Here is a 14,528-nt window from a genome sequence, read left to right on the forward strand (position 1 = left end):
ATGAAATGATTCAGGCTTTGTTTCTGAGTTCTGTAGGACTGCTTATAGTTTACTGAAATGTATACACTCAGGATCAGCTAATTTGTGTAGAATATATAACACACAGCAAAAGGGGTTAAAATCCTTTAACCCTTTTTTACTATTCATGGAAATTTATTCCAAGAAAATTTACACAACAAAAAAGTTCTATGAAGATGTTTAGATCAGTTTTATCTATTTTAGTATCTTTTCCCAGCTGAAAATTCTTTTCTAAATCCTGAAAGCAGTTCTTAGTTGTTCTCTATTGGTAATTATAGAGAAGTTTATCCACAAAGTGAAAAGATAAGATTTAATAATTGACATGTGACAAGTATATTTTAAAAGCAATTTAAGTCTGTACATACTTGTTATATATTTATATTTTATATATTAACACCCTAATAATATATATAACCCCATTAAATGAAGTACTCTCCAGATATTAAATATCCTGCTTAAAATATTATGTTTGGCAAATTTCATACTACATTCATAAATACTGGAAAAGAACTAGAAAACTACTTCAAAACTCATTCTAGATGAATCCTTTTGTATACACACATAAATACTCAAATAGCAGTGGAAAATCCAAATTTTAGGTCTCATTTGCTACAGAATAAATAATCTAGTTATCAGATTCACCTACATTAAAATTTTAATTTTATATCTATAGTAGGCTTAGCAAACTATAGCCTGTGGGGTCAAATTTGCCTACCACATGTTTCTGTATATAACATTTTTTAAAAATATTTTTAAGATTTTATTTATTTATTTGACAGAGAGAGACACAACAAGAGAGGGAACACAAGCAGGGGGAGTGGAGAGGGAGAAGCAGGCTTCCCGCGGAGCAGGGAGCATGATGCGGGGCTCGATCCCAGGACGCTGGGATGATGACCTAAGCCGGAGACAGACGCTTAACGACTGAGCCACCCAGGCGCCCCTGTATATAATGTTTTATTAAAATACATCGACACACCATTATTTACATGTTGTCTATGGTTGCTTTTGTATTACAATGTTAAAGATAAGTGGCCCACAAAGCCTAAAATATTTACAATCTGGGCCTTTAGAGAAAGTCTGCTGACCCCTGATCTATATCAAGTCATACTTTAATTCAAATTGGAACAAAGTATCCACCTTGCCAGTGCAGTTACTACAGTTATATTCTGTACATTTTAGGTCACTGAAAATTGGTTTATTTAATGAAGACAAATACCAAGGATTTGGTTTGTAGCAACTGAAAAAACAATATTACGAATGAAGCAGACAGAAGAAAAGATTCTTAAAACTGTGGTTTTAAGCACTACAGTTTTGATATTGACATTGGTACTACAAAGATTTCATCAATGTGTACCTATTATATTACTATGAAGAAGAACTATAAGAAAAAACAGGGATCAAATAATCCTTTCCTTGATAAGTATATACAGAGAGAAAAATAAATAGTGGAAGCACAACCTAACTTTGTATCTTAATGAACTAGAAAAAGAAAACAAAGCCCAAATTTAATAGGAGATACTAAATACTAAAGCAGTAATAAATGAAATAGACTAAAAATAGAAAAGATCAATGAAACTAAGAGCTGAATTTTTGAAAAGATAAACAAAATAGACAAAACTTTAGCTATACACTTACCAAGAAAAAAAGGAAGAAGACTCAAATAAATAACATTATAAACAAAAGAACAGACATCAAAATGGATACCACACAAAGGATCCTAAAATATATATATATTTATATTCCTAGAAACATATAACCTGCCAAGATTGACTCATGAAGAAACAGACAATCTGAAGAGATGGATTATCAGGAGACTGGATTAGTAATCAAAATCCTCCCAACAAAGAAAAGTCCAGGACCAGACAACTTCTCTGGTGAATTCTAACAAAAAAGAATTAATACTAATTCTTTTCAAACACTTCCAAAAACAGAAGAGGAAGGAAAGGAGAGAACACATCCAAAGCCAGCATTACCCTGATACCAAAACCAGAAAAGGACACTACAAGAAATGAAAATTATAGGCCAAGGGACGCCTGGGTGGCTTAGTTGGTTAAGCTTCTGGCTCTTGATCTCAGATCAGGTCTTGATCTCAGGGTTGTGAGTTCAAGCCCCGCACTGGGCTCCACACTGGGCATGGAGTCTACGTTAAAAAAAATTACAGGCCAATACTCTTATACTCATGATAATATAGGTTCAAAGTCCTCAACTAAATAATAGCAAACAGAATTTAATAACACATTAAAAGAATCAGGATTATATACCACAATCAAGTGGGATTTATTGCAGAATGGTACAAAATCTGCCAATGTGATATACATTCACAAAATGAATGATAAAAATCATATGATCATCTTAATAGATACAGAAAAGCATTTTAGAAAATTCAACATTCATTCATGATAAAAAAAAAAACCAAAAAACTCAACAAACTATGTACAGAGGAAATGTACCTTAACATACTAAAGGCCACACATGACAAACCTACAGCTATTATCATACTCAATGGTGAAAAGCTTTCCAAGATGAGGAACAAGATAAAGATGCCCAATCTGCTACTTTTATTCAACCTAGTACTGGAAGTCTTAGCCAGAGCAGAGCAATTAGGCAAGAAAATAAATAAATAAATAAATGACATCCAAACCAGAAAGGAAAGAGTAAATTGTCTCTATTGGCAGATTACATGATATTATATACAGAAAACCCCAAAGACTCCACCAAAAAACCTGTTAGAACTAATAAACAAATAAGGTTTCAGGATATAAAATCAATATACAAAAATCAGCTGCATTTTGATACACTAACAACAAACTATCAGAAAGAGAAATTAAGAAAACAGTCCATTTATAATTGCATCCAAAAAAATAAAATATCAAGGAATAAATTCCCCATGGAGGTGAAAGATCCATACACTGAAAACTGGAAAACACTGATGAAAGGAACTAAGAGACAAATAAATGCTAACAAATTTCTACACTCGTGGATTAGAAGAATTAATGCTATAAAAATGTCCATACTACCCAAAGCCATCTATACATTCAATGCAATCCCTATCAAAATTCCAGTATTTTTTTTATAGAAAAAGAACAACAACCCTAAAGTTTGTACAGAACCATGAAATAGTCAAATAGGCAAAGCAATCTTAAGAAAGAAGAACAAACCTTGGGGCACCATGCTTCCTGATCTTAAACTATGTTGTAAAGAAATAGTAATCAAAACAGCATAATATTGGCATCAAGACAGACACATATATCAATGGAACAGAGAGCCCAGAAATAAATTCATGCATATATGGTCAATTAACTTACAAAAAAGTAGCCAAGAATATTCAATGAAGAAAGGATAGTCATTTTAATAAATGGTGCTGGAAAAACTGGACAGTTCCATGCAAAAAAATGAAACTGGACCACTATCTCACATTATACACAAAAACCAACTCAAAATGAATTAAAGATTTGAACATATGACCTGAAACCACAAAACTCCTAGAAGAAAACTTGGTGGTAAGCTTCTGGACACTGGTCTTTGCAATGATTTTTTTGGATTTGATACCAAAGCAAAGGTGACAAAAGCAAAAATAAACAAGTGGTACATCACACTAAAAAGCTTCTACACAGCAAAGGAAACCATCAACAAAATGAAAAGGCAACCTATTGAATGGGAGAAAATATGTGCAAATCATATATCTGATCAGAGGTTAATATCTAAAATCTATAAAGAACTTACAACTCAACAGCAAAACAAAACAATCCAATTAAAAAATGAGTAGAGATCCGAATAGACATTTTTCAAAGACATACAGATGGTCAACAAGTATATGAAAAGATGCTCAACATCACTAATCATCAAGATAATGCAAATCAAAACCATAAGGAGCTACACCTGTTAGAATGGCAAAAAGACAATAAATAACAAGTGCTGGTGAGAATGTGGAGAAAATGTAACCTTGTGCACTGCTGGCGGGAATATAAATTGGTACAGCCACTACGAAAAACAGTAGGGAGGTTCCACAAAAAACTGAAAACAGAACTACCATGTGATCCAGCAATACCCACTTCTGGGTATATATCCAAAGGAAATGAAATCACTGTTTCAAAGAGATATCGCCAAAGCCTGTCCTGACCCATGATCAATGAAGCATTATTTACAATAGCCAAGACATGGAAACAACCTAAGTTGTTTAGTTTATTGACAAATGAATAAAGAAAATGGGTATATATGCGTGCACACACAATGGAATATTATTTACCCAGAAAAAGGAGGAGATCATATCATTTGCGACTACAAGGATGTACCATGAGGGCATTATGCTAAGAGAAGTCAGTCAGACAGTGAAAGACAAATACTGTATGGTCTCACTTATCTGTGGAACCTAAAAAAACAACTCACAGAAACAGAGAACAGACTGGTGGTTGCCAGAGACAGGAGTGGGAGGTGACTGGTGAGTGAAATGGGTACAGGTGATCAAAAGTTACAAGATAAATAATTTATGGGGATGTAATGTACACCAAGGTGACTATAGGTAACAATACTATATTGGATATTTGAAAGTTGCTAAGATAGAAAAGTTTTCATCACAAGGAAAAAAACAGAACTATGTGAGGTAATGAAAGCTCACTAACCTTACTGTAATAATCATTTCACAATATACACATATATCAAATCATTATTTTGTACACTTTAATAAAATGTTATATGTTAAATATATTTCAAAAAATAAAGAAATGGGGACGCCTGGGTGGCTCGGTTGGTTAAGTGTCTGCCTTCGACTCAGGTCATGATCCCAGGGTCCTGGGATCGAGTCCCACACCAGGCTCCTTGCTCAGCAGGGAGCCTGCTTCTCCCTCTGCCTGCAGCTCCCCATTTGTGTTCTCTCTCTCTGACAAATAAATAAAATCTAAAAAAAAAAAATAAAAAAATGGTGGTAGCAATGTCTCCAAATATACTCTGACTATAAAGTATATATACATAAAACGATTTATTTTCAAAAATTACTCTCTTCATTAGATAAATTCAATTAAAAATGGCATGACTGCATTTCTTCATGTAAAAAAATTGGACAGATTTTGGCTCTTTCTATAAGATTGATCTGGTCCTCATAACTGAATAAGGTAGGAAGAAAACTGGTATCTCCATTTTAAAAGTGAATGAACCAAGGCTTTGAAAGGCTACGATTTATTCAAGGTTCTGATACCAGTGCTCTTTGTACTATCATTTATAATGAACTTACTGGAGAATTTTCAATTTTCAACATCAGAAGCCAGAGAAGGCTAATTTTTTGTGCGTAGAGGAGGGGATCCAGATTTAAAATTCCACATTATATTGTATTATATCATAGATAGTGTGTTATATACTGTTACTCTATTATTCTAATACAGCGAATTCTCTTATTCTCTTATTCTAAAAAAAAGTTACTGAAACCCTCCTCTATAAGAGGATGATAATAGCTATTAAGATAATGAATACCTACTTGATATTATACTATACTAAATTATACTACATATTATATGTAGTATAATATTCATATATTATATGAATAACATGGGTATGACCTACACAGGTCCACTTATACACAGATTTTTTCCAATAAATACAGTACGGCACTATAAATGTATTTTCTCTTCCTTATGATTTTAATAATGTTTTCTTTTCTCTAGCTTACTTTATTGTAAGAGTACAATATATAATACATACAAATACAAAATATGTGTTAATTGTTTACATTATCAGTAAGGCTTCTGGTCAATAGTAGGTCACTGGTAGTTAAGTTTTTGCAGAGTCAAGAGTTATACGTGGATTTTCAAGTGTGTGGGGCCAGTGACCCTACCCTCCATGTTGTCAGAAGGTCAACTGTACATGAAACTATATAGTAATATTAGCTTATTACTACAATATTATGTTAACGATTTATGACAATTATAACGATTTAATATTATATATGATCTATCAAGTAGATATCCATTATCTTAGCATAGGTATCAGGCTCTTACAAGGGAGGATTTTAGTAACTTTTTTTAGAGTAAGAAGGAATTCAGTACGTTAGAGGAATTCAGTATGTTAGAGGAATTCAGTATGTTTCTTCATAAATAGGAGGTTCTTCCACATTATTTTATTTACCTTATTTACCCCTCAACCATACGATTAGTTTTAACATACAGGAAAACCTTATAGAAGCTACGTCCTTGGGCTGGCTTGAGAAATGGAATGAGAAGGAGCAAAAACACCATTAGTAAATTTTAATACATTTACTTCTTATTAAAAAAATTTTACTTAATCTCTTTAAATCAATATCAACTATCTATTAAGCAAAATGTGAACCAAAAATTTTCTACGAACAGAAATCATGGACAAGTTTTCAAAATACTGCTGTAAAAATTACACCCAACAATAGTTAGGTATATATTATGCCAACTTCTGTAATAAATATTCTCCAAATGTTTCCTAAAGATACCAATGATAGTAAGGTCTTTGCAGAAACTGAAAATTTGAGTTTTTTGAAAAGCATTTTAAAAAACTGTTCAGGGCGCCTGGGTGGCTCAGATGGTTAAGCGTCTGCCTTCGGCTCAGGTCATGATCCCAGGATCCTGGGATCGGGTCCCGCATCGGGCTCCCTGCTCCTTGGGAGCCTGCTTCTCCCTCTGCCTCTCTCTCTGTCTCTCATGAATAAATAAATAAAATCTTTAAAAAAACAAAAACAAAAAAAACTGTTCAAATGAACCAAAATAAATTTCCACTGCAGCACTATTAAAGATTTTGAATATTACAATCATATCCACTTTACTAAGAATTCCTCAATTTAGAAATCAACTATGTCAAAAATTCACTCAGAAACAGTATTTTCTCTCAAACTTACAGAAGCCTAGAATCCTAAACACAATCCAACTAGAATGTTCGGTGCCACATAATAGGCAACCAGTTAATATACTTTCGTGATCAACATTGAGTAGTGTAACTGGTATAGTAATAACTGAGGGAAAATAACTGCCCCAAATGTGACTGCAACTACTACCTAATCAAATGAACACTACAATTTAAACACTATTGACTATTTGAGCTGGTACATTAGTACACATACCCAGTGAAAACCATTTTCAGTAACTGTTTAACTGTTTAAAGGCCATGATCTCAAATACGGATGGTATGGGATATTTCTTAGAAGTATTGAATGCAAGTGATGTAAAACAATAAACTAGTTGGAAGGAAATAGGTGAAGAAAAACAAAAAAATTACTTCCTTGGATATAAAGGTAAAATATTGTGAGACACTCTGGAATTGTAAATAACCCAAATCAAATTGTTAATGTTTGTAATTACTAAGCTGTTAACAACACATAACATGCCAGTCTTAAAGACCTCATAAACTTTATATTATTTTAATTGGAGACATATTGTACATTAACGTATATGAGGATAATATTCTGAATAAAAATAATTCAATAAATATATTATTTTTGGCATTTAATATACTGACTGAAGTATATTATAATAGAAGAAATTTTATTTATTTTTATTTTTTTAAGACTTTTATTTATTTGACAGAGAGAAACACAGCGAAAGGGAACACAGCGAGAGAGGGAACACAGCGAGAGAGGGAACACAGCGAGAGAGGGAGCGGGAGAGGGAGAAGCAGGCTTCCCACCGAGCAGGGAGCCTGATGTGGGGCTCGATCCCAGGACTCTGGGACCATGACCTGAGCCGAAGGCAGACGCCCAACGACTGAGCCACCCAGGCACTGCTATAACAGAAGAAATTTTAAAAATTTAAAAGGTTTTACAAAGATTATGTTGGTTCTCCATATCCATCCCCTGCTTGGGAAAAGGAAAAAACAAGGATGGTAAGAAGACAAAAGATGACAGAAGCAGGATGAGAACAGAAGTGATACTGAGCCAATCTATAACAGCAAAATAAAGGGAAAGGGTAATTAAACAGACATAAGTAAGAGTAAATCTCCTTGGGACCTAACAAAAAGTACATAGTTGACAGGGTGAAAGAGTTATTACAAAGTTTAGGGAACAGAAAGTTGAAAATTGTGTAGCTCTTGAGCTAGGGTCTATTGGTGGGAACATAAAAGATGAATACACAATTTTAATCTGCACACAAAGCCTTTTCTGAAACATGGTGTCAATACAGTCCTTCAACAGCTATTTAATATGCTCTAAGTATGTACTAGTTATTATGCTAGATACATACGCATGTCCCCACAGAAATCAAATAAAATTTAACTGTGTCACTTTTACATTTAATATGTTCACACAAATGATAAAAATAAGTAATATATATTAAAAGTCATAAATCTATATCCCTATCATTCCAAATTCACTGGCTTAAAGCATACTCAAGGAATTTTAAACGACCCTAACGAATATTTTAAATATGGACATAAGGTAAAATATTTAAAAAGATGGAATTTCATGGCTCTTCCAAGGAAGGAAAACCTACCAAGAATTTTGGCCTGAGAAATCAACCACTGAAGTATCTCAGTAATAGTCAATCTAATTCCTTTACTCAGAAAAACACCACCAACATGTCAGAATATGTGATTGTGACTCTCCAAAAGAAAATCCCAAGTAATGTGTACCATACAAAGGGCCAATAATCCACAACTGTGCTTCCCATGCTTGTAATTTAAAAAAATTCACTATTATGTAACTCTGCTATTGCTAACTTAGTAGCAGAGATCTAAAACAAAACCAAAATTAGTATATTAAAAAAGAACAGATATGAATTCTAAGGTATAAATAAACCTAAATGATATCTACATGGGTTCTTGAAGTGAATCTAAGCATTAAAATATTTTTTGATGAAAAGGTCCACTTAATTATAATTGCAGATCTCGTAATACATCTGTGTATATATATACGTACCTGCACACGTACACACACGCGCGCACGCACACACCACACGCTCCCTACTCTAATGGGCAGATACACCCAGACAGCCTACTTACTAACATGAACATATCAAGTATATATATTGGTGTTAAAAGTACATTTAGGAGAAACATGGATTAGTATTAAAAAGTTTACATTCACAGGCAATGAGAAAACCATGGAAAAGAATACAGCAGTTACTATTAGGAGTACTATATTAGAAGCTATATTCATTTCTTGATGCTCAGTGTAAAGATTCTTTGTTAGGACAGAGCTTAGAAAGCAAGGCTAGCAGAAGCTGACAGATGGAAGGGGAGAAAAAGATGGTCCAGATCAAGGGACAAGAGGGTACCACTTTCCATCTTTCCATCTGACTCTTCTAAAATTACATACCTATACTCTTTAGTTTATACTGTAAAAAGCCACTCCCAAAGTTTCAGTGAAATTTTTAAAAACAATCCTTATCTAAAAGAAAATTCTAGCTCTGGCCACTACATTCTAACAACTTCTTTTATATAAACAAGTAATTCTAAAGAGATGCATTCAAGTTAAATAATAAAAACTATTTATTAGTTAAAGCTGAAGTCTTAATTTTTTTGTTAAGTCTGACTGCAATAATTAAGATCTGAAAGCTTCACTAAAGAAGTACAAATATTAGTGATAAAGACAATCTTTTTTCATTTTTGAAAAAAACCCAAAAAACAGTGAAAAAGTAAACATTTGATAAAGACCAAGTAATAATAAAAAAGGACTGATTATGACAAGTCACTTCTTTGAATACAGCTCTTCGGAGTGACACTGTTTTCACTGGGCTTTTTTTGGTAGACAAGATAATGACATTTTACAAAAATAATAATAACCATTACACCTTCTGGATTTCCTAATACACTGTAGGTACTATGCAATACAACTTTCTGTGATGATGCAAATGTTCTCTAGCTGTGTTATTAAGGAAGCCACTTGCCTCATGTGGCTACTGAGGATGTGAATTCTTAATTTTATCTAGACTAAATTCCATTTAAATATAGCTAAAGAGTCTAGTGACTATCCTATGGAATAGCACAATTCAAGAATTTCATATATTTTTAAGTAAATATAAATCTAAGTTCTTAATGAATCTCTTTCACAGAATGAGAACTTAAAAATCAAACTTTTACCTCTACTGCCTTAAAATCGGTGTCTTCATGTATTGATATTGCATGGGCTCCATAGGTCTTGCCACATATCATCATCAAATTATTTATGTATGTGTGTGTATATACATGCAGATATACTTAGATATCTTAAAAGTAGTATACAAAGAAACACAAAACTGTATTTGCTGCACAGACTGCCCATTGTATTTTCAACACTTAAGACTTTTTCCTGGAAATAATACTACTCAAGTAACCATAGAATTTAACTCAGCAACCATACAAAAAACAAAACAAAAAAAACCACTCCCAAACCTCACCATCTAATGATTTAATCTGATTTAAGAGGTGAATACTATTCCTTAAGACAAAAGGGGCAAAACTATGTATTTTTTAAATATCTGTAACTGACTACCCCTCCCACAAAAAGGGAAGTAACCTTTCTATAACTTTCTAAATTATATAAATTTAAGCTATGCATCAATAATTAACTCAGAGATACGTATGTAAGAAAATAGCGTAAGACACAATATTCTTAAGAGCTTATAACATTGATTTTTGTATATCATATAGCTTTATTGAGATGTTAGAAATTAAAATTCAATTTACTACCTCCTTGTAGAATGGAACACCTCTTTAGTCTAAATAACTTTTTAGAAAGTTGTTACATATATTCATTCTAATAATTCACTTGATTAACAAGCAACTTTTAAAAATACCTGAAATAACTAAACAGCAAAAGAATGTATCGCCGTGTACCAAAGTAAAAAATTATGACCACAGTGAGTAGTTCACGTAGGGATGGAAGACAAAGAATCTTCACTGACAACTTTTTATTTTTATTACTGAAAACCAGTCATTATTGTTTATATAAATGTTATATTTTCCTATAGCAGTGTTTCAATTTTTATAAATTTCCATTTTTAAAAATCCTTAATAACCCTAAAACTTAAACAAAAACTGATTAGAATACAAATGACATCAGTGTAAGTATTCTTACCTTTATTTGACTTTGATGGTTTATTCTTGATAGGTTTAAGGGAACTTCTTGATTTATCTTCTCTATCTTTAATAAGTTTCTGAACGTCATCCAAAGACAGTTTTTGCAGGACAACTACAGGCTTAGCTCCTTTATTTAGATCTTCAACTAATCCCATTTTTTCTACTTTGTCTTTCTGCTCTCCTTTCATTTCCATTTTCTTTGTCTCCTGAGTAATATTACCATCTTTATCCCTCTTGATTTTTGGAATGACAAAATTTTTCAACGCACCAGACCTGCCCCCCAACAAATAACTTGGAAATTCTGCCTTATTGTCAGGGTGCGCTTTATTACTGTCTACTTTAGTCTTATTACCCTCTGTCCTTTTGTCATCTTTACTATTTGGTGATTTAAAACCAGGCTTATCAGGTCTTGATTTATTAGAATCTCCTTGTTTAACACGAGGACTATCAGGCCTTGATTTTTGCTCCCCAGAAGATGGTCTTTCCCTTGAGTCCCCTGATTCATGTCTATGTTTTCTTTCTAGTTTATCAGGTTTTGAAGCATCAGATTTAATGCCATGTTCATTTCTATTAGAGGATCTCAACGTTTCTGGTCTTCGAACCCTCGACTGATCCCCCCGATGTCGCTCTGATTCATTCCTGTCATCTGATTTTTGTTTACTATCATGGTCACGTCTTAATGACTCAGAAATAGATCGCCCATCAGGTCTCTGCTTTAAGGCTTCAGCTCGTTCTGATTTTAACCGAGGTGAATCAGATTTAATATCCTGTTTATGTTTAGACACTTCAGGTTTTTTCTCTGTTGATGGCTTTCCAGAATCTCTCCTATTTTCATGCCTATGTTTTGGTGTTTCAGGCCGACCTTCATTTTTTTGCTTTGGAGTTTCAGGTCGGCCCTCACCTTTCTGCTTTGGAGTTTCAGGTCGGCCATCACCCTTCTGTTTTGGGGTTTCAGGGCGCCCATCACTCTTTTGTTTTGGAGTTTCAGGTCGGCTTTCACCCTTTTGCTTTGGGGTTTCGGGTCTTGCCTTTGTTGTTTCTGATCTGCCATTATTTTGTTTGTTGTCATTTGGTTTTATGTCAGACAGTCTATTTTCATTCTGTTTAGGTTCAGATGTGATGCTCTCATTTTGTTTGGATTCAGTTGTTCTGCTCTCATTCTGTTTAGGTTCTTCTGTTTGTGTGTCAATTTTAGTTTCTAACTTACTTTCACTTGATTTTGTCTCCACCAATCTGTTTTCATTTGGTTTAGATTCTGCCAATCTTTCATTTTGTTTGATTTCACTCTTTGAAAGCTCAGAATCAGACTTTTTTTTAGGAGTCTCAGGATGGTTTTCTGGTGTAGCTTTAAGATTTCCAATAATATCTTCCTGGAGAACAGAAATAGGTGCATCATTACATTGTTTGATTTCTTCAGGCTTTTTTATGGAGTCTGAATCCTGAGTTATAGAAGCCTGAGAGTCCACTCTTCCTGCCTGATGAAGATCAATGCTAACCATTAATGCTGGCCTTGACCCATTTCCCGTAGAACCCGTCTCCTGAGAAGCTGGTCTATTACCTCCTGTAGCACCCCCAGCCTCCTGTGGGTAAGAATCTTGTTTTCTTTTTTTCAAAGGCTTATCTGAAATTTAAAGATAAATATTCAGTATCAGTAATAGACATATATTCTTATCTTATTAAAAGCCATATGGACTTTGATATTTCTTTAAGTCACAATGTTTTTTTAAATGTGGTGAATGCAAATGTCAATATGTATGTATAAAATAGCAGGCATGAATCACATACTTTTAAACCAAGGTTTAAGGAAATATTCATGGTTGCTGTACCTCAATAAATATTAGTGACTATAGTAACAAGAATTTAACAGTGTATTTGTTGATTATATAAATAAGCCCAAGAGTATAAAATAAATAGAACTTATAATACATTAAATACAAACATATATTTATGTTTGTATGTGTAAAGGATAAACCAGATTCTTTACATAAGAATAAGGCAATCAGTTATAAATCACACGTTCTCATTTAAGATCATTTAACCCTGAACCAAAAATTACTAAGTGCCCATACTGCTAACATAATAAACAGGAAACATAAGCTTTTACAACATGTAAGACAAGTATGGAAAAGAATAAAACCCAAAAGAAAATAGAAATCATGCCACTGAAAAAAGGTAAATGAGGAGAATAAGGGAAAAAAAAGAGAGTTTAATCGTTTGTCATTAACCTTTGATCCAGGATTCAAATTCTTCAAGGCGTCAACAGCACAAATGGAATTTAAAAGCTAACACACATTAGAAGTATATTTAAAATAAGGAAACATTAATATTGTAAGTATAAAAATGCGACGCATAGAAGGACTTTTTAGATAAATCCTGTCTTAAAAGCAACTTCCACTTAAGAAAAATGCTTTGGTTCTTCGATATAAGGTTATAGGGATCTATATACTGGCCTCAGTTAAGAAATAATTTATGGTATTCTGAAATGTAAAGACAAAAATACACACAAACACAAATCTACCACCACAATAAAATGTCAAGGTATTTTTAAGTTATGTATTTCTGTGCATGATTCCACTTGACTCAAGAGGCTGCTAGGTCATTTTCTACAAACTGAATCTCTAGTTAGTTCTTGGGAATAGTTGTATTATAGCACCTTAAGGTTTTGTCTGCTTTAATATTTACTTCTGAATTGCCTGGCTTTGTTTTAAAAGTCATTTTAAATCATTTTTATAGGGAAACCTCTAGATTCCCTTATGATATTCATTAATGTGATGAATATCATTTAAGGAAAACAAGGTTAAAAGTCAAAATGACCATTAAAAAATAACCTCTTATTGTTAGAAAACCAAGTTTGAAAAAAACAAAAACTTTTAATGGTAATGTTGCTTTTATACACCAAAGTTCCATCATTTTGTTTTCAAAGTGAGAAGCACCAGTCCATTCCAGTTTAAAGTCTAGTAAAATATTTTACTAAAATTTTACTCAAATATTTGCTAGTAATTTTTTTTTAGAAGTCATTCTGGTTCTTAGTTATTCGGAAGTCAAGTCTACCGTCACATATGCTCCATTTGTAAAATAACTACCTGATAATATTAATAATTATCATCTAACTATTTTCCCCAGTTAAAACTACCCTGGCAAGAATGTATATGAAACTTTCTGCCTCAATACTTAAGAAGAAAGCACTCAGAATATTAAATTTATGTTTCCTTAATTTTATTTTGTAATGTTCTGCCACACAAAATAATCTTTACATCTTACCATATGGCACACCAAATAATTACTACCTCATAAATGGGATGCTTTATCACCTTATACCCTTAAACCTTTAGGACAAGAATCTAGAAATCGAAATAGTATAATCTAGTTGAAAATTTTTATATTTTTCAATGAAACATGCTTGTGAAAGTCATTAAAATGGTAACCTAAGTGTACTTAAGAACCATAATGACATCACAAAACTCAGGCATCTTGAAGATTTCTCTTAAGAAATCTGTGGCTCATCCTTT

General features: G+C 33.0%; 1 protein-coding gene across 3 annotated transcripts in view; it reads right to left on the minus strand.

Moving 5' to 3' along the window:
* Nucleotides 1–14,528, minus strand: part of NIPBL (NIPBL cohesin loading factor) — a 201,820-nt gene that overhangs the window by 72,528 nt on the left and 114,764 nt on the right. For 2 of the 3 annotated variants that reach the window (XM_028098111.2, XM_028098112.2), the window contains exon 10: nucleotides 11,018–12,640. The exons of the other annotated variant lie outside the window; for it this stretch is intronic. In XM_028098111.2, coding sequence (XP_027953912.1) covers nucleotides 11,018–12,640 — 1,623 coding nt within the window. The remainder of the gene's footprint in view (nucleotides 1–11,017; nucleotides 12,641–14,528) is intronic. 3 annotated transcript variants of the gene reach the window in all.

Source organism: Eumetopias jubatus, unplaced genomic scaffold, assembly GCF_037043125.1.
Source record: "Eumetopias jubatus isolate StellerSeaLion01/CBP00866 unplaced genomic scaffold, mEumJub1_p1.0 scaffold_5, whole genome shotgun sequence".
Lineage (NCBI taxonomy): Eukaryota > Metazoa > Chordata > Mammalia > Carnivora > Otariidae > Eumetopias > Eumetopias jubatus.